Source organism: Capricornis sumatraensis, chromosome 8, assembly GCF_032405125.1.
Source record: "Capricornis sumatraensis isolate serow.1 chromosome 8, serow.2, whole genome shotgun sequence".
Classification (NCBI taxonomy): Eukaryota; Metazoa; Chordata; class Mammalia; order Artiodactyla; family Bovidae; genus Capricornis; species Capricornis sumatraensis.
In genome coordinates this window covers 5,453,521-5,474,543 of record NC_091076.1, presented here as the reverse complement: position 1 = coordinate 5,474,543, position 21,023 = coordinate 5,453,521, and the positions used below count along the sequence as shown (strand labels likewise).

Below are 21,023 nucleotides of genomic sequence, written 5' to 3'. Positions count from 1 at the left end.
AGTCAGCAGGGCTAGACATCAACAGGACATACCACCTTTCAGGAAACACAAAACATAGCTGAAACAGATCTGGAGGGAGCAGCAGGAGTCACGGGTTCAATCTCTGGGTTGGGAAGATTCCCTGAAGAAGAAATGGCAACCCACTCCAGCATTCTTGCCTAGAGAATCCCATGGGCAGAGGAGCCTACAGTCCACAGGGCAGCAAAAGAGTCGGACAAGACTTAGCAACTGAACAACAACAAATGCATTTCAAAGAGGGGTCACAGGCTGGGATGAGGAGTTCATGTTTAATGGGCACAAAGGTTCAGTTTAGGAAGATGAAAACATTCATGGAATGACTGGTGGCGATGGCGGAACAACAACTGAATGACTTAATGCCACTGAACTGTACACGTAAAAATGGCTAAAACGGTAAATGTTATGAGGGGACGACAGACGACAAAATGGCTGGATGGCATCACTGACTCAACGGACGTAAGTCTGAGCAAACTCCCGGAGATGGTGAAACACAGGGAAGCCAGGTGTGCTGCACTCCATGGGGTGTAGAGAGCCACACATGACTGAATGACCACACAACAACACCATGTATGTTTTACCATAATTTTTAAAAAGGAATGAAGTCCTGACACATGCTACAACACGGACGAACCTTAAAAACATGCTCCATGAAAGAAGCCAGCACAAAAGACCACATACTATGACTCCATTCACACGCAACGTCCGGAACAGGAAACCTACAGAGTGGGTGCCTAGGGCGAGGTAGAGGGGTCTGAAAGGGACTGGGTTTCCTTTTGAGGTGAGGAAATGTTCTAAAATTGATTGTGGTGATGGCTGCGTATACCCGTGGATATATTCAAAACCATACACTAAAAACCACTGAATCTATCATTTAAGTGGGTGGATTATACGATATGTGAACTGTATCTCAATAAAGGTGTTTTTAGGGGGAAAAACAACTTTGTTCCTATGTAATGATTTTTTCTGAACCAAGTAAACTCGAATGTGCTTCCATATAAACATTTCACAGATGTAAATAAGTCATTTTTAAGAATATTTTCAACAGCTTATTTAAAGAAAAGCAATCACACAGCATCTGGGAGCCTCTATAAGAATAAGGGACTATTTTCCCAGGAGTCTGATATTCAGAATATCAGTCCTAAATATTCATTGGGAGGACTGATGCTGAAGCTGAAGCTCCAATACTCTGGCCACCTGATGTGAAGAACTGACTGACTGGAAAAGACCCTGATGCTGGGAGAGATTGAAGGCAGGAGGAGAAGGGGACGACAGAGGATGAGATGGTTGGATGGCATCACTGACTCAATGGACGTGAGTCTGAGCAGACTCCAGGCATTGGTGATGGACAGGGAGGCCTGGCATGCTGCAGTCCATGGGGTCAAAAAGAGTCAGACGTGACTGAGCAACTGAACTGAATTGAACTTTCCAGGAGGCAAGCTAGCTGTGCACCTCAGTTCAGCAAGCCCAGAAAGACAGGAGAGAAGGCAGACCCAGAGACAGGCTGGCCCAGCAGCCTCCACCTTCCATCAAGAGGGCCCGCCACGTCCAGTCCTGGCCGCCATGGGCGTCTGGCTGCCAAGCAACAGGACCGGCATGACATCAGCTAAAAGCCCTAGTTTTCCTTCCTGTCACATACTCTCCAAAGCTCAGTCCACAGTGAGAGCAAACAGATGAGCTACTGTTCTAAGCTGTGTAACTCGATTCAAAGTTTATCCCTGGACTCCTGAAAAAGACAGCCGGGCCGGCTTGGCCAGAAACAGGCCCACAACCTGGAAATCCTTCATCTCTTGTATTTTCTGTAGCCTCTTGCTCAATATGCTCTAGTGAGAGGAAGTAAACCATTGATGATTTTTTTTTTTGGGGGGGGGTGACAATCAAATGAACCCCTGACAGGCCACAGAAACGGTAGCAGAAATACAACAGTCAATTTACCATGTGACTTGTCAGGAATATCCTCCAGCACAAAACCCCAGGAAAGCTGGAGGACTCCAGAGAAGTCTGAAATGCCACACTTTTTATCAAGTGGCAGAAGCGCTTTATAATAAACATATCTGCCATAATTCAGTTTAGGAAGTAATAAAGATACTCACATAAGCAAAATATCAATAAAATGAAAATAACACCTTTATTTCATATTCAACACATGTAAGTAAGCAAGCCATGGCAGGTAAGATGCTGAAGAGAGAGGTCCCTGTGGTGGGAATTCTAACCAGTGCCCTGGAGGTCCAGCTGAGTGTGGCCCCTAATCTCCACCCCACGGTCCCTCAAACAGCACCAACGGGACCACAAGAGAGAACGGAGCTGCTTTTACAGACTGTTGATCACAGAGGAAAATCATCTCAATCTCTCTGGAAATTGATATTCAATTTCAACTGAAATATACAATTTCTCTAGATACTATTAAGAATTAACTTACGGGCTTCCCTGGTGGCTCAGCGGTAAAGAGCCTGCCTGCCAATGCAGGAGACATGGGTTTGGTCCCTGATCTGGGAAGATCCCACAGGCCGCAGAGCAGATAAGCGCATGCGCCACAGCTGCCGAGCCTGTGCTCTAGAGCTGCAGCCACTGAGCCTGCGTGCTGCAGCTCCCGAAGCTCACGCATCTAGAGCCCGCGCCCCACAGCAAGAGCAGCCCCTGCGGCGAGAAAGCCGTGCGCACCACAGCTAAAGAGCAGCCCCGCGGCCTGCAGCAGAGCAAAGCCCTCGCAGCAAGAGACCCAGCAGGGCCGAAAAGCAGCAAACAAAATAAACATCAAAAAGGAAAAAGGGTAAGCGCAATCAACAATTTAAAAAAAAGAATGAACTCACAATTAAGAATAATTTGATGGGTCAAACAACAATACACATAGAACAGAAGGGATATCTGGGAAAAAAATGCAGAAACAAACTGAAGAACACATCCCTAGCCGAAGACCCAAAAGGCTAACTGGATTACATGCTAAAGAAAATGAGTCTGTGATCACAGAGTCACAAAGCAGTCACTTGGTAGAGCTTCGAGGATTCCGGCACATTCAACGTCACCTACACACAAGGGACAAAGAACCCGGGTGACCCAGGCATAACTTTTAAAACTCAAATAAGTTTATCAGTTTATTAGCTGTTGAAGCAACTAAAGTAGGCTATTTTAATATGTATTAAAAATTTTTTGACTTGCAGACTTTAAAATCTAGGTTCCAAAAATTTGTGTGTACAAGGAGCTGAAAGACCTCCTCAAAATAAAAAAGATAACTTCCTGCCTAAATTCTATTATTCAAATATAACCACTTTGAATACTGTGGTATATATTTTTTCTTGTCATCTTCCCAAGCTCCTTTTCCCAGTTTCTTTCTCTGTATTAAAGTTGGAATCATGGTGAATATACTGCTCTGTTAAAGTTGCTTTTCCACTTCTATTATGAGCATTTTCCATCAATTCAGTATTAAAAACATCATTTTTAATCAGGCACAGTATTTCACCTTAAAGACACAGCATGGTTTAACCAACTGCCTACTGCTAAAGATAAAGAGTTTTTCCATTATTTTTCACTTCTATACACAACCCTATAAAATGCATACCTACATGTCAACCTTTATGCACAATCTGAGGAGATCCTTTAAAGCTGGGTTTTCTGGGCCAAAGGGCACTACCATTTTAAACTTTCTGATGGCTGCTGTCAAAGTGTCCCACAAAAGAGCCACACCAAGGCACTCTTCACCCATCAGTGGCGTCAGAGCTCCTGTCTCATATCTAGATGGACCTGTTTTTTTTTAATCAATTAAAACCTGATTTAGCAGAATATAACTTTTTTAAACATTAAATTGCTACTGAAGATAATGAAATTTTTTAATGCTTCAAGATATATATAAAGTTAACTCATGGCATGAAATACTTTAAAGTTAAAAAAATACTGCAAAGGGAATATTTGTAAGTACATCAATACAGGAAAAATCATTAATTCAAATAAATTATGAAACATACTTAAAGTTACCCAATTTAAAGGGATTTCTTGAAACATCTTAGTGATCTATGCTAAATAACTTCCCCCTAAACTGATAAACATCAATGCATTACTCCCCTCAACCAAAGTCATACGATTAATTGTGAAATCAAAACTGGAAAATGTAAAACAGCAGATAATCTAAAAATGTAGTTGATCCAAAAATGGGTCAAAGAAATGGTGTCTCAATAGGCATCACATTGATTACAACTGACTTTAAAAGAACCAAGACCAATTCCACAAAATCAGTGCAAAACAAAAGCCACTCCATGAAGCTAAGATCTGGCATCTGATGATACTTACTCTCAAGGTTTCTCATAGCAGGAAATATCATTATGTTTTCCTGATATGAAAGGTCTTCTTAAAATAGAAGACGAGATCAACCGGTTCCATTCAGTCAAATTGGAACCAAAATGTTTCAAAACATACAGATTATTAACCTTCCTATGACAAACCATGCTATTACAAGTACACCTGTCACACAAAATGCTCTAACACTTGGACACTTACACCAAACACACAGGTTATGAAAGATTTCAAAAGTCTGCTCTAAAGATCAGACTCATTTCAGAAAGAAACAAGCAAATTTTAACATCAACGTAAAACGCTGGTTACCTCTGGATAAAGGAAAGGAACCGGAGGCCAATTTGGCAAAATGTTCAGATTTTATAAAGCTACTTTATTATTTTTAAAACTTTATTCTTTACTACTTTACAAATGTAATTTTTAATAAAGAGAACTTATTTTGCATAAAACTTCATGGCATCTAAAACAATCACCAGCCTATGCTATAATGAACTCTTCTCAAGAATCAGCTGGCAATTTAGCATATGTATAAAACCAAAGTCACCGGTAGTAAGGGGAAAAAAAAGATGCTGGTGAAGGATCACAGTGGGTCACAGCAATGACCTCTCGATCGCAACAGGGGTATTTATGGGGGTCCACAGGGATCCTCTGACACAGGCCTCAAAAAATCAGTGCATGCTGTAGTGGGTGCTAGGTCACTTCAGTCGTGTCCGACGCTTTGTGACCCCATGGACTGTAGCCTGCCAGGCTCCTCTGTCCATGGGATTTCCCAAGCAAGAATACTGGAGTGGGCTGCTGTGCCCACCTCCAGGGGATTTTCCCCGACCCAGGGATTGAACTTGTATCTCTTCCATCTACTGCTTCGGCAGGGGGGTTTCTCTACCACTAGTGCCAGCTGGGAACATCCTCAAAAAGTTAATCACTGAGTTACTGAACGATCCAGCAATTCCACTCCTACATATATACCTAGGAGAGATGAAAACGTATGTTCTCACAGACACTGTACAATTTTCTAACAGCCCCCAAAAAGAGAAAGAACCCTAATGTCCATCAGTTACTGAATGAATAAACAGATTGTGGTATATCATGTAATGGAATATTACTCAGCCATACAAAGGAATGAAGTACCAATACATGCTACAACAAGGATAAACCTAGAAAACATTATACTAAGTGAAAGAAACTGGTCACAAGAGGCCATACATACTGTACGATTCCATCTATATGAAACATCAGAAGAGGCAAATCGATAAAAATCAGTCAGTCAGTGGTTGTCAAGCTAGGGAGAGGGGAGGATGGGAGGAGATTGCTAACACAGTATAGGGTCTCATTCTGAGATGATGAAAATGTCCTGGAAAAATCACAGTGAATGCTGTATAACTGTGAAAATAGTAAAAACACTAAACTGTACCATTTAAGAGGATGAATTTCATACTATGTGAATTATGTCGCAATAAAGCTGTTATATTTTCCTTTTCTAAACCAGTGATAACTTGCCTTACGTAGCTCATTAAGATCAACCATTCACTGATTTATCTGAATCTATGAATGACCATCCTCTTTAATATTAAGCTCCCTGTGTAGGATCCACGGCGATCACTATTTGATTAAAATCTGCTCCCAAGTACTGAACACTTTCAATGAAACTGCCAGAGCTTAGGAGAAATCAAGCCCATGAAAAGGACGCCTCTGATTTTAGGATCTGGAGAAAGAAGTGCTAGTAAGGGCTTTGGAATGAGAAAAGTTACCAAGTTTCAGGAAACCTCTGTGGTTACGCTGGGTTCCAGCTTCCCACACCTATCTGCAACTCTGTTTGGAGGTGGCACCTGTTCCCCACCAGCACCACCAAGGGTCCTTTCCTGCAGTCCTGCCATAACTTCTTGCTTTCCTCCCCATGTATCTTTTCAAGGCCTTTCCCTCCCCACCCCTGCCCAGTTTGAGGCCTGGCAGGGAGCGCCCTCGCACAGAGCCTTCTCTGCCACAACCCCGTCCCCAGTCACCTTTCACAAGCCAGGTATCCAGGCCGTTGTAAAAACTTGTCAAGAGAAAACATTTCAGAATCAAGCCCGGGGAGGGAAGGTTTGACAACACCTGCCTCCTCTGCCCTTTGCCTTCCTCCTGCTGACTGGCGCACTTCCATGTGTTCATAATCTCTGGACTTCTCAAAGTTTTAAACGTATGCTTTAGCAGCTGTGACCACCTCTGCCCTGGGGGCAGTACTTCTACAGCACTCTTTGATGCAGCATCCTGAGTTCCACCCCTGCGCTGCCAGGACAAATGCAGTGCGGGAAAACTGAGAGGAAGACGTGGAAGAAATGAAATTCCCAACAGCCTATGTGCAGGGGAAAACAATCGAACGCCACCACCATCACTTCTGGTATTAATTATCCACCATCGCGTGTGCACCCAACAGAACCCTTAGCATCCTTATCCACAATCCCCAAACAGACAAAGGCGACTTACAAACCTGGTCTGTCTGCAGTTCTCATTGGTAAAACAGGGTCCCTGGCAAGGTCAGACACCCCCGCCTTCTCCACGTGATGCGTCCCTACGAACGTCGCGTGGCCCTGGACTGTGACAGCAGGCCAATCCAGAGGTTTCTAACCCACAGGAGCACTGACTGGGCCTGAGGGTTAGACCTGCCCCTTGACTGCATTTCTCACCTAAAAGACAGGACTCATCAGCACACTCAAGTTCATTTGAAGTTCTTGCCAGACATATTCTCAGCATACTTTTGCACATACTTCACAAGCAGTAGGTACTGTTGTAGAGAACTGCTTGTCACAAAAAAATGTGGGCAAAAAATAGAGACAGGTGTATGTAATCTCCACCAAAACTGAGGTGCATGCCTGAGGGAACAGCTGAAATAACCAGCATACTGTGTTACAACTGGCAAGGAGTCACCACCTGTTGACACTTTAATTTCTGGCAAGTTCCTCAACCTCTCTGGGCCCCTGGGGTAAAGAATACCTCCTCGAAGGACTTTTCTGGCAGTCCAGTGGTTAGGGCTCCGTGTTTCCACTGCAGGGGGCACAGGTTTGATCTCTGGTCCAAGAAGGAGGTGCCTACCATGCAGCTTGGCCAAGAAAGAAAAAAAGAATAGTACTTCTCCTGGAGGCCTGGTGCCCAGGTTAACTGAGATAAGCACAACTGCCATAGTACCTGGCAAGAGTAGGCACTTAACGAATGGAATCTTTTATTACCATGATTAACTTCAGAAAGCAGAAGCTCTAGTCTTTAACTGTCCTGAAAAACATCAAAATGATATTTGAATTAAAATATAACACTATATGGCTATTCAAGAGAATAAGACAGCTCAATAAATACCAAACAGAACAATCTCTTAAGATATCATGCTGTTTTTAGTGCAAAAAAGTGACCTACTGTGAGTATTGACATTAAACCAGGAGGGGGAGCCAGGCATTCCCAGCCCCTGGCACACTGCAGCTCTCGGGTTTGCTGGAGAAACAGGTATACCCACACATGCTATATTGCCTGACGTCTTTCTGGAAGAACGGATAACGAAGGAGGGACAATGCTTGCTTCTAGGGAGAGGCACTGGGGCGAGGGGGAAAGACACTCTTCCGTAAAAATTTCTGAATTTTAAATCCAGTACACTGATTACCTACTCACAAAGATTTTTTTTTACTATAATGAACAAAAATAATCTTTATTTTCTTTTTCCAACTGTTTTCTCTAATCACTGCACAAACAAAAAGAAGGGAGCTATCCCACTCAACTGAATTTCCTGGTTAATCACCAAGTTGTATCAAGTACCATCCTAACCACAAGATAATCAGAGGTTAACAAATGAAATATTCTTGTGTAAAACCTAAAAACTCTTCACACCTTCTCTCCATTCCTGCCTTAAACCTAGGGTGGCAAATACAAGGTGCCTGTTAGTGTTTCGAGCCCCTCACTGGTCTGCAGCCCTTATCGTGAACGTGAAACATCACCGAAGAGCCCTAGGGGGTAAGACGCACACACAGAGGCGCTGATGTGAAGAGCTCCCAGGGCAGGCCAGGAAATGTTCTGAATTCTTAGTCTTGGTTTTTCTTATTTTCACACATTCTCTTTAGAAAATGAAGGGAAATGTTTAGTAACTTTGGCTCCAGTTAACTGAACCTTTCCTGCTGATTTCCTTCCTCTAGTCACATAACAGATAAGACCCTGGGTACATTTCAGGATTTTTAGACCCAGGCCTCATTTTCAGCCCTGAATTTCACGGCAGAGTCCTTAAAAAAACCAAAGCATTTTTCACTGATGGCACTCTATAATAATGATGACAAATCTGCTTCTTGGTCACTTTTCTAACCTTCAACTCGAGAGCCGGTTGTAGATTCAGCCAACTTGATTCTTCTCTGACTCGTCTTTTTCTACATTAGCCCCCCGGTTCCAGAACCTATAGCATAACCCTTTCCAACTGAAGTCGACTATGTTACACAATGAAAGGGCTTGGGGAAATTTACATGTTACCTACACGCAGGGCAAAGCCCCCATACCTGGTAAGGCACAAAAGTAATCAAGACCCTCTTAATTTGCTAATTGTTGTTTCCGTTGTTCAGTCGCTCAGTCACGTCCAACCCTGCGGCCCCATGGACTGCAGCACGTCAGGCTTCCCTGTCCTTCACTAACTCCTGGCGTTTGCCCACACTCACGTCCACTGAGTCGGTGACGCCATCCAACCGTCTCATCCTGTCGCCCCCTTAGGTCACTACGTTTCAAACAGGTTACTGTCACATTTGGGATGAAGTACAATTAATTTCCAGACTTAACGGCAGTGGAGATTTTCAAGGAGGGAGAAGATGATGAACACGTTCCCGCCATGAGGCGAATGAGGAAGAAACACTGCCGACTTACCAGCTCACCACTTCCGGCACTGCTGCGCTCTCCCCGGGAGGCCAGAGGTGGCAGAAGCGCGCCCCACTCCAACACCGAGAGCCAGGAAACCTGACTGGAACACCGGGAAGCAAAGGAAGGCGGCTGCAGCCCCAGCAAGGGGAAAAACCAGCCCCCCAGCTCCTCGGCCCCCCTAAGGCGCAGTTCTCGAAGTGGACGCCTGACCCAGCCCTGCCCGCCTCACTCCCTCTCCAGCCAGGAAGCTGCAGGGCAAGATGGCATCTTGCTTGCACGGCTGCTTCACAAATCCTTCCGGACTCTTCACCCACCTTGTGAAAAAACACTGAAATGTTTTTTTGGGTGTTTTCATACCATCAGGTATTGGCTGTTAAGACTGTCAGTCAACATTGGTTGCTCTGGGAAGTTCTCATAGATTGAAAATATCCCCCACGTGTAGAAAGGAGGTCACGTTTGAGTCCACGCTAAGCCCGTTAAGGCTGAACAGCCCAGCAGATGTGACTCACCCGCGCTGTGCTGTGTGAGTCACTCTGACGCGGCAGCAGGAAGCTGGTCTACGCGGGCAAGCACTGGGCACCTGAGAATGTCGTGCCTGGAGCAGCGAGTACTCGCGACAAGAAGTGGCTGGTACTGTTAACTACAGTGATAAAGAGAACGCGGGGGCGAGCCTGCATCCAGCCCGTGGACTCTGTCCCAGAGAAACAATCTCTGAAAGTTTTGGAGTAAAATCACCTCATTAGACTGAGGTTCACCGTGTAACACAGCTTTTGTTCTAGCAACGTGTGTTCAAGTAGCTTTACAAATGGCTTATATCCCTAATCTGTAGACTTAACCAAGTCTTAATGAGGTTATTCGTTTGATTCTACAGCGTTCTACTTGGGGGAAACCCATGCTGTGGGGATACTACACTTTGGTGCAGTGGCCAAGGTCTGCAATACGCCATTCCTAATGTCAAACATCCAGAGTGTATTCCTTTCCAATTTGTAAGTTTGAGGTAGAAAACACATAACACACAGTTTGCCATCTGAACCACTTGTGACTGTCCATTAGGTACATTCACACTGCTGTGAATCACCACTTTCCACTTCCAGAGCTCTTCATCTCACAAACCTGACCCCCTTTAAACACGAACTCCTCATTCCCCACCCCCTAGTCCCTGCCACCCACCAGGATACTGCATCCCCATGAACCTGACTCCTCTTGGGAACTCACAGCAGTGGTGTCAGGCAATATTTGTCTTTTGGGGACTGGCTTATTTCACTTAGCATAACGTCCTCCAGGTTCACCATGCTGTAACATTTCAGCAACTCCTTTTTATCAAAGCTGGATAATATCTGATTGTATGTATATGCCACACTCTGCTCATCCATTCATCCATCAAAAACATCTATATATTTTTAATCACTTGTAAAAAGAGTCAGCTTAAATAATGAGAAACCCAAGACACTGCCTGCTCCAGGAAAGCCTTCAATACAAAGGCTTTCACCTGCTAAACTGCAGTGGTTAGTTTTTGGTCTGCACCAAACCGACTGCACTCTGTTGAAAACCAAAAAGTGCCTGAAACCTCTGCAAACTGTCAACAACTAACCTGGTGCAAAACCCAACACGCACAGGACTTGGCCTCCCTAAGGCTCAGGGCCTCACCCAGGAGCTGCAAGGGCACCATCTAAAAGTCAGGAGGACCTCACTCATGGTCCAATAATTAAGACTCCATGCTTCCATTGCAGAGGGCACAAGTTCAATCCCTGGTTGGGGAACTAAGATCCCACATGCTGCACGGTGTGGCCAAAAGAAAAAAATGAAATAAAATTATAAAGAATAAAATAAATAAAAGTCAAGATGACTAGAAAAAAGTTAACATAACGAAAACCTAAGCAGAAAAAAGTATCCTTAAGTCCATAGGGCTGTAAGCAGGGAAGATGGAAGACAGGATAATATCGAAACATATTTAGATAATATCTAAATTCCTGAACATCTAAATATCTAAATTCCTAAATACCTGAATTTAGAACACAAACAAGGGGGAACAAAGTGCATTTTTGAAAAATTTCCTCTAACCGTCTAAAATTCAACGTGAACCAACCACAACCACAGCTCAGGGGGAAAAACCACTTCAGCTCAGTGGCAGCACACCTGTGCCGTCATCGGGGGCAGGCGCCTGAGCGTCCAGCCCTCCCGGCACCGAGTCCACGGGCAGTTAAGGCACAGGCTTTGTCCCAGGTGGGCCGCTGGATCTGCAGACGGCTGCGGGGTTTTCAGCATGTTGCTTGGTAGAACACTGTAATGGTGTCTAGTGCCGGGTGATGTCACGTTGCTCGGGGGAACAGCGTAACGGCGTCTAGTGCGGGGTGACGTCACGTTGCTGCGGAGAACAGCGTAACGGCGTCTAGAGTGGAATGACGTCACGTTGCTCGGGAGAACAGCGTAACGGTGTCTAGAGCGGGGTGACGTAACGTTGCTCGGGAGAACAACGTAACGGTGTCTAGAGCGGGGTGATGTCACGTTGCTCGGGAAACAGCGTAACGGCGTCTAGAGCGGGGTGACGTCATGTTGCTTGGGAGAACAGCGTAACGGCGTCTAGAGTGGGATGACGTCACGTTGCTCGGGAGAACAGCGTAACGGTGTCTAGAGCGGGGTGATCTCGGTTGGTTACCATCACCACCAACTGCAAAGCAAAGGTTAGTTGTTTTTGGCCACACTGCACTGCATGCGGGATCTTGGTTCACTGATCAGGGATTGAACCCGGGTCCCCTGTAGTGGAAGTGCCCAAAGTTCATTTATTAAGGGTGTGCCGGGTGGGGAGAGCACTGTCTTCAGTCCTCTACTCCAGGCTGCACAATCCTCAGCCCCATCGCTATTGGGGGCACGAGAGGAGAGGGCTCCCCTGCGCACTGCAGGACGTTCAGCAGTGTCCCTGCCCGCTCCCAGGATCACCATCTGGTGCCAGGGTCACCACCACGAAACCATGACAATCAAAAGGTGTCCAGACATGACTAGGTGTCCCTCAGAAAAAGATACCCATTTCAAGCCACCAATCCGAGCATCCTTGGGACACAACCCACTTCTGCTTCTCTTCCCATCTGCAAGGTCCTTCCACCTTTCAGAGTGAATTCAGGGATGCTCTCAATTTCTCCACAAAGTACCCACATCCCTTCCAGCCCACCCAGACCTCCCAGGCCTTACATTTATTGTTTCATCACCAGCCCCTGGACTACTGTGATACAGCTTCTGCTGCTAAGTCGCTTCAGTCGTGTCCGACTCTGTGCAACCCCATAGACGGCAGCCCACCAAGGCTCCCTCGTCCTGGGATTCTCCAGGCAAGAACACTGGAGTAGGTTGCCATTTCCTTCTCCAATGTGTAAAAGTGAAAGTGAAGTCGCTCAGTCGTGTCTGACTCTTAGCGACCCCATGGACCGCAGCCCCCCAGGCTCCTCCATCCATGGGATTCTCCAGGCAAGAGTACTGGAGTGGGGTGCCATAAGGGCTAGGGGCAGTGAGACGACTGAATGTTGATACACAGGGAGATGGCAGTCCAGCTACGGATGCACACAGGCTGATGGAACGCTGAAGACAACGGCTGTCCTAGGGCAGTACAAGACTCCCTGCCAGTGGGCAGAGGGCGCTGAGATCGGGGGGCAGTAGCCAGTGTAGGTTGGTGGCTGGGGCTCCACTGGAGAAGAAAACTGGAAAGGAGAGCATGGGCATCAGGTCAGAGCTGAGCAAGCCAGAGACTAGGCTGAAAAAAAACAACTAAGCAATTACAACAAGGTTAGACGAGACAAGGTTAATACACAAAAGTCAGTCTCCTTCCCATGCATGAGTAATGAACAAGGAGAAACTGAAATTTAAAACATATCATTCAAATTGCTGCTGCTGCTGCTAAGTCGCTTCAGTCGTGCCCGACTCTGTGTGACCCCATGGACTGCAGCCCACCAGGCTCCTCCATCCTTCTCCGTCATTCACATTCGCACTCCCCAAAATTAAACCCTGAGGTATAACCCTAATAAAATATGTACAAGATCTGTATGAGGAAAACTACAAAATTCCAAAGAAAGAATCAAAGAAGAACCAAATACATGGAGACACGACCCATGTGAAGAGTAAGACTCGATATTGTCAAGATGTCTGTTCTTCCCTACTGGGTCTATATATTCATGTGATCCCAATAAAAATCCCATTAAGTTATTTTGCGGATATCAGTAAACTGATTCTAAAGCTACATGGAGAAGCAAAAGACCTAGAATAGTCAACTGGACATTGAAAAGGAACAAAGTCTGAGGACTAATCCTATCAGATTTCAAGACTTACTACAAAGCTACAGTAATCAAGACACTGGGATACTGGCAAAAAAAAAAAAAAGACAGATCAATGGAACAGCATGCAGAGCCTAGGAACAGACCCACGTGGTCAACTGATCATGACAGACAGCAAAGACAAAACTGTAGAGAAAGGACAGTCTTTTCAAAAATGGCACTGGAACAACTAGCATCCACAAGCAAAAAAAATGAAACCTAGGGAATTCCCTGGTGATCCAGTGGTTAGGACTCTGTGCTTTTATTGCAGGGGGCATGGGTTCGATGCCTGACTGGGGAACTAAGATCCCCCAAACCTCACAGCCCAGGGAAAAGAAAAATGAACTCTAGATACAGACCTTATATCGTCACAAAAGTTAACTCAAAATAGAGTTCCCTGGTGGTCTAGTGGTTAGGATTTGACACTTTCACTGTCGTGGGCCTGGGTTCAATCTCTGGTTGGGGATTTGAGATCCTGCAAGCTGTGCAGTGAGGAAAAAAAAAAAAGAACCTCAAAATGAATGACTGACCGAAATGTAAAATGCAAAACTGTAACACTAGAAAATCACACTGAAGAAAATCTAGAAGACCTTGGGTATGGTGATGAGGTTTTAGATACAACTCCAAAGAGAGGATGAAAGGAATAACTCATAAGCTGGACTTCATTCAGATTAAACACCTCTGCTCTGCAAAAAGCACTATCCAGAGAATGTGAAGACAAAGCCACAAACTGCAAGAAAATATCTGCAAGCGACAACTCTGATAAAGGTGGTACTCAAGTCATTCAGTTGTGTCCGACTCTTTACGACCCCACGGACTGTGGCCCCCCAGGCTCCTCTGTTCACGGATTTCCCAAGCAAGAATACTGGAGTGGGTTGCCGTGCCCTCCTCCAGGGGACCTTCCCGACTCAGGGATTGAACCCACATCTCTTGTGTCTCCTGCACTGGCGGGCGGATTCTCTACCTCTAGCCACCACCAGGGAAGTCCTCTGATAAAGGACTATTACCTAAAATATTCAAAGAACTCTCAAAATTCAACAATAAGAAAACAAACAACCTGACTGAAAATGGGCTAACCAAGGAAGATATACAGATGGCTAGTAAGCATATGAAAAGATGCCTCACTCACTTGTCATTAGAGAATCACAAATTAAAACCAGATCCCATAACATACCTTCTCAAAAGACCCAAATCCAGAAAACTGACATCAAATGCTGATGAGGGTGTGGAGCAACTCACTGCTCCACATTCCCCTCACTCACTGCTGATGGGAATGAGAAATGGTACAGCCACTTTGGCAGTTTCTTACATAAACATACTCTTACCATATAATCCAGCAACTGTCCTTGCTATTTACCCAAATAAACTGAAAAGTTATGTCCACACAAAAACCTGTACAAGGATGTTCCTAAGAGCTGTATTCATAACTGTCAAAACTTGGAAGCAATCAAAAACATCCTTCAGTAGGCCAATGGATAAAACTGTGGCACACCCAGACCATGGGAAACGATTCAGCGCTAAGACTCTCAAGCCATGAAAAGATATGGAGTAAACGTAAATGTTTTTCAAGTGAAAGAAGGCAATCTGAAAAGGCTATACTGCATGATTCCAACCATATGACATTCTAGAAAAGGCAAACCTATCGAGACACTGAAAAGATCAGGGGTTGAGGGGAGGGTGGGATAAACAGAGGACACAGGACTTTGGGGGTCATGAGGCTCTTCTGTAGGATCCTACAGTGGTGGATACGATATGTCACCATGCATTTGTCTAAACCTACAGAATGTACACCACCGTGAACCCTAACGTAAACTGTGGACCATGGTAAAGACATGTCAGTGCAGGTCCGCAGACTGTACCAAGGGTGCCGCTGGGGGACGAGTGACCAACAGTAATGGGGGCTGTGGGGGAGGGGGAGGTAAAAAGCAAACTCTGTACTTTCTGCCCAATTCCGCTGTCAATCTAAAACTGCTCTAAAGTTTATTCTTTTTTTTTGGAAAGAAGTAAAGCCAATTAAGGGACCAAATTTTCAGTGTGTAGTAAAAACAAAGTGTAAATGAAACTTTATCTTGAAAAATGAAACAATCATTTATGTTTTTACATGTAAAATAATGTAGGTTATAAATGGAACTATGACATAAAAAGGAAACCAAGTAGGGAATTTTGGCTTAATTTTTCCAAAACATTTATGATGGCACCATACAGCACAACTCACTCCTTCTTTAACTCCTGCTGTAGAATTCTGCAAATACAGCTGAGGTTTTTGCCAGTCTTTTTCAAGGGCCTCTCTGTCTTGATACTCAAACGATTCACTTTTGAGGAGCTGGTAGTACCATCTACCCCATCGTTTCTTAACTAGTAGTGGGCTGTGGAGGGCTCTGTATGAAACTTTCAGTCCTCAAACATTTCTTTCCTCAAACTTAAAAGACATCGTGCATCTTTTGCAAGATTAACAATTACATTTCACAACTGTGACCGCTTTACCAACCAGCACTGAGTGTGACAATAACACTGATCTGATGGGCAGAGATACAGGCTGATGTTCAGCTATGATGTCCGGGCAAGGAGAAAACTCCCAAGTGGTCAGCTCATTACGGACAATTTTCACGTTCCGATAATTTGTATCTTTCCCTATACCACTCTTAGCTGGAGGGACTTGGGCAACCAGCAGTCTGATGACAAAGACTCCTGTCATCAACATTAGAAGGACAGAAAAGAAGCCAATTTAAGCTAAAATCCAGGGGCTAAAGTCAAGCACTTTTCTATTGCTGGAGATGTAAAGATGAACACGACCTCCCTCTAAAAATTCAATCTAACGCAGTTGAACAAATAAACACACAGTGCGGTAAGTGCTGTGACACAAAGGTGTCTGCGCAGAAAGTGCTACAGAAGAAACCTAAGCGAGGAAGAAATTAATTCTTCTGGCTCTCTAACTTAGGCCTTGAAGGAGGTATTTTAAAAGCAGACACCGGGCTGCCAAGGAGAGTGAGGAACGAAGAAAGGCCTGGAGACTGAAAACACAAAGCTCATTCAAGAAATACAAGGTCAAGTGTAACTAGCTCAGCTAGTTGTTGCTGGTTAGGGGAAAGGAGAGATTTATAAAACAATAACAAAAAAAGAACCACTCTGAAAAAGTAAGGCTGGGGCCCAAGTGTAACACATGCAAACAAGTTTGGATTTTATTCTCCAGCTACAGAAGCCACAGTAAACTTTCAAACAAAGGAGTCAGGACATTTGAGAAACCCCTGGCAATGGTGTATCAAACTGGGGCTGAGGCAACCCACAGCACAAGTGCCTCCTGTTACAGGGTCTAAGCCAGGACAGCAGGGCTGGGGCAGACGGGAGGTGTGGGCGCAGAGGCAGGTCACCAGGGTTTAGCTGCCATTGTGTGTTGACAAGGGCTTCCAGAGAGAATGAGAAGTCTGAGAAATAACCCTGGGGCACCAGCCGGCTGCTGTTAATATTAATAGTTCAAAGAAAAAGAAAAAAAGAAAAAGGCAGGAGAAGCATATTCCAGGGTGGGGAGGAGCGAAAGGGTTAAACATGGGACAGACTGGTTGGACTGAGCTGAGCGAGCTCTCATAAGCCGAAGACGGACCAGCACCCAGCAGAAAGCCGGGGCTGGAGATGTGGGCCAGGAAGATGTGATCACCAGAACCTACAAAGCAACTGGCTGTGGAGGGCCCCTGAATTTCAACCAGGTGTATCCCTCTCCCCACTCTGAATTGTCTCTGTCTTTTTTTTTTTTTTAAACTAGGCATCACCCACTTTCTATACCCTAAAACACCTCTTTCTCCTCATTCAACTCATTCCACAACTACATTATTCCAGAAAACAGGACTGACACCACACCATACATTATTCTAAAAGGTCCACCAAGCCAGTAGGAAAGCTGTGTCTTTCAAGATCACCGATTCTTGGAGAAAAGAAACAAAACATTCTTGATGAAATAAACATTTGTATTTTACAGCAAGACAAGAAAAATTGAACCATAAAACTCTTCTCTGCCCATTTCGGCCTGCTCCCTCCCCGCTGGAGTGTTACGTTGCTAACCAGCCCCCCCCAATGGCAGAAATACCCACTCAACCATTAAGATCAATTCTCCTTCTTCTGGGGCCAGCCACAAAACTCCTCTCTCAATCCTTCCTTTCCCTCAGTCCTCTCAGGAGTCACTCGCCTTGCATGTGCAGACATCTTCAGTGAACTTTAGTGCCGATAATCATTTCCCTTAAAGTGTATCATACATACATATGTCACATTTACAAGGCCAACACATCATTTCCCTTCAGGACAGCAATTGGCCCAGAAGAGACTGGGCTGCACCTAATGCGAGTTCTTAAATAGTCACTCATGACCTTGTTAATGTCACTAGCTATATTACTCGCATTCTGCCTATTTTATAAGATTAGTGTCTGCTGCGTTATCAAATGTGTGACTAAGCCTCCAATAAAATTAATGGCCATTAGATCACTTGAAATGATTGACTAAGTATAAAGCTCTGTAAAACCAGTGACTATAGTAGTATAGCTCTACATGTGGGAAGAAGCAACAACAGGGAATTGTTTCTTGGAGCATAACAGACTACTAAGATATGTGGTCCAGAGGCTTTTGGTTGCTGTTCACAGGGCCTAGTCCCCTAACAGCACATCAAGGGGCCTATCAAGGAAATCCTCCCCGACCTGGGAATGAGCATGGCTAGCACCATGGAACTGCTCACCAAATGCCTCCTAAACCTTGGTCAAATTAAGACTGAAAGGGAAAGGACTGTAGAGAATCTTGCCCACCGTCCAGTTCTATAAGCATCAAATCAAATCATTAGCCACTGCGGTCACTGACTCACATACATCCCAAAAGGAATTCAGGGCAAAGATTAGGATGAGGCACTTCTTGCTCCAGGAAAAATGACCAAATTGGCCCTCGGATTGTTTCCAGGAGAAATATTTCACAAAGCCGGATTCCTGCACCTTTCCACACTGAGATCATTAACACAGATGTCTGTTCCTCCTGATTAGCAGCAACCTTCTGCTGAGACGCGTACTTCTTAGCAAGGTCGCTCTTGGCCACATACACACAGCTTCCCACACCCCCAACAGTTCTCAGAGCTCTCAGAGACTCTCTGGGTTACGAGGCTCAGCCTGGCTCGAATAAAACTTCCCATTTCTTTCTTAGATTGACGACTGATTAGTTTTTTCATTGACATCCTCTAAGCTTTTAAGATTGTCAGATTTGCACAAAACACAAAAGGTTTCGCTAATGAGTGACACTCCCCAGAAAGGGGCCACAAAAACACCTACGGCTGGATCCAGGGTGCCCACATGTTTTCAGAGGCAACAGGAGAGAGCACTGGAGTAGGCAGTGGGTTCAAGAGGCTGGGCAGCTTGCTCTAAGGTCGGCTCAGAGCCACTGACCTCAGGCAAGCTGCTGCCCCTTTACACCTTCCATTTTACAGTTGGATGATCTGAGCATCACATGGGACCATCCTCTCACAGAATTTTCAGGCCTAACTAAATGTGATAGCTTGGAAGAAAGTTTCATTTGGGGAGAAAAAACAAAAAAAACAAAACATTTAATTAGGCAATTCTTGGGCTTTCCTTTCTCTTCGACTCCCACTGCTCCTAAGCATATCTGTAAGAAAGGCCACTGGCACAAAAAGAAAGTGAAGGTCAGTTAATTCTGCTGCATTTGCGGTCTGGGCACAGAAAAGGAATCAAATGACGAAAACTGGATTTCAGGATTATTGGTGGCAGCCAGCCAGCCAGCCAGTTTCCAGACACTGCACTCAACCTGGTCAAACAGTTAAAAGAAAATTAGCAGTAAAAGACCACACATTTTTTAATGTCTCAACAAAAGGAAGTCTACTAAATGATAAGTGGTCATCTCAAAGGCACAGTATTGACAAAAAGCAAATTTATGTTTTCTGGTTAAGCCTGAATACGTACGTACACACACAGACACACACACACATTTCTTGTAATTTAAACTTATGATTAAGTTTTCTAAGCTTAAAAAAGGGGGCAAAATCTTTTTACCTTTTAGAGCCACACATCCTAATTTTGGCTTGTCTGCAAGGTTAGTGAGGAATGAACAGAGGCCACCACTTCACCACATACAAATGTCTCTTTCAACAGGAAAGAGATCTAATCTTGGACTAGAGAAACTAAAAGCAAAAGTCACCAAGTGATTTTTTTTTAAGCGGGCCACAATATCCCTCCTTCATTCAAGGCCCTAAACCCAAAGGGACTTGCTAGACGTATTTCGGACTTCCTGGGTGGCTCAGACGGTAAAGAATCCGCCTGCCAATGCAGGAGACCCAGGTTCAACCCCTGGGTTGGGAAGATCCCCTGGAGGAGGGCATGGCAACCCACTCCAGTATCCTTGCCTGGAGAATCCCCATGGACGGAGGAGCGTGATGGGCTACAGCCCATGGAGTCACAAAGGGTCGGACATGACTGAGCGACCAACACTTTCACTTCTTTCAGACACATTTTAAGCTTCTGTACAAAGTGTACTTTGTGACTGAACAATATTGTTCTCCTTAGAAGAGACCTGCTTTCCTACGACACCGGTATGTTTGCAACAGCCTGCCTTCAGGCGGGGGGTGGGGGGTGGCCCTGAGGGGCCGCGGGGTCCGTTTTACTGGATCTGGCCCCTAGTCGGCCGCAGAGCCCCCCGGCGGGCCCGCGCCCCCTTCATCGGGCCCCGCCCCCGGCCGGCGTCACCTGACCGCCCGCCCCCCCTGCCACCGACCTGATGACACTGATGTGAAACTGGTCCTCGCGAAGGCCCCGCCAAGCGCCGGGCAGGAACTCCTTGCACCACAGAAAGGCCCTGCGCCGCGTCCGGGGCTCGGGCTGGTCGTCCGCCGGCGGCGGCGGCGGCGGGGGCGGCGGGGGCAGCGGCAGCGGCGGCGGCGGCGGCGGGGGCAGCGCGAGCGGCGGCTGCCGCCCGCCCAGCTGCTTGGGCTCGCGGTCACTGGCCCCGTCGCGCTGCTGCCCCACGCCGGGCGCCGGGGCCGCGCTGCCGCTGCCGCAGCTCAGCAGTAGCCCGAGCGGCGAGGGCTCTGCCTCGCCCCCGTTGCAGAACTTGGTCTTCATGCCGGGCAGGCGGCCGAGGAGGCGCGGTCGGCCGCAGCGCGTGAGAGCGAGGCTCAGGGTCCGGCCGGACGCCCCCCTCACGGAGGCCGGGCGCCGAGGCCGCTCCCCGCCTCGTTGACGGGCAGGCTCGGGGCGAGGGCGGCTGGGGGCGCGGCGGACGGGTGCGGGGCGGCGGCGGCGGCGGAGTGGAGGTAGCGAGCGGCGGGCGGCGGCGGCGGCGGCGGCAGCAGCACTCGGCTGATCCCGCTCGCCGTGGCGCTCGCTCCTATACCGCCGCCGCACGAGGAGCGCCGGCCGCGTCACAGCCCGCCCTCGAGCTCGCCGCTGATTGGCCGCCGCCCGCGGGCCCCGGTGCATCACAACCGCCTCCGCCCTCTCCACGCCGCCTTCTCATTGGCTGCGGGAGCACACCGGCCCCGCCCCGCCTCCTTGCCAGTCCCGAGTGCTGCGAGCGAGGGAGGCGGGGCCTCGAAGGGGCGGT

At 46.5% G+C, this 21,023-nt stretch overlaps 1 protein-coding gene across 4 annotated transcripts in view; it reads right to left on the bottom strand.

Annotated features, from left to right (window-relative positions):
• Positions 1-20,542, bottom strand: part of CHKA (choline kinase alpha) — a 57,582-nt gene extending 37,040 nt beyond the window's left edge. For all 4 annotated transcript variants that reach the window (XM_068976192.1, XM_068976191.1, XM_068976194.1 and 1 more), the window contains exon 1: positions 20,196-20,542. In XM_068976192.1, the coding sequence (XP_068832293.1) occupies positions 20,196-20,542 (347 nt within the window). The remainder of the gene's footprint in view (positions 1-20,195) is intronic.
• Positions 20,543-21,023: the final 481 nt, after the last annotated feature.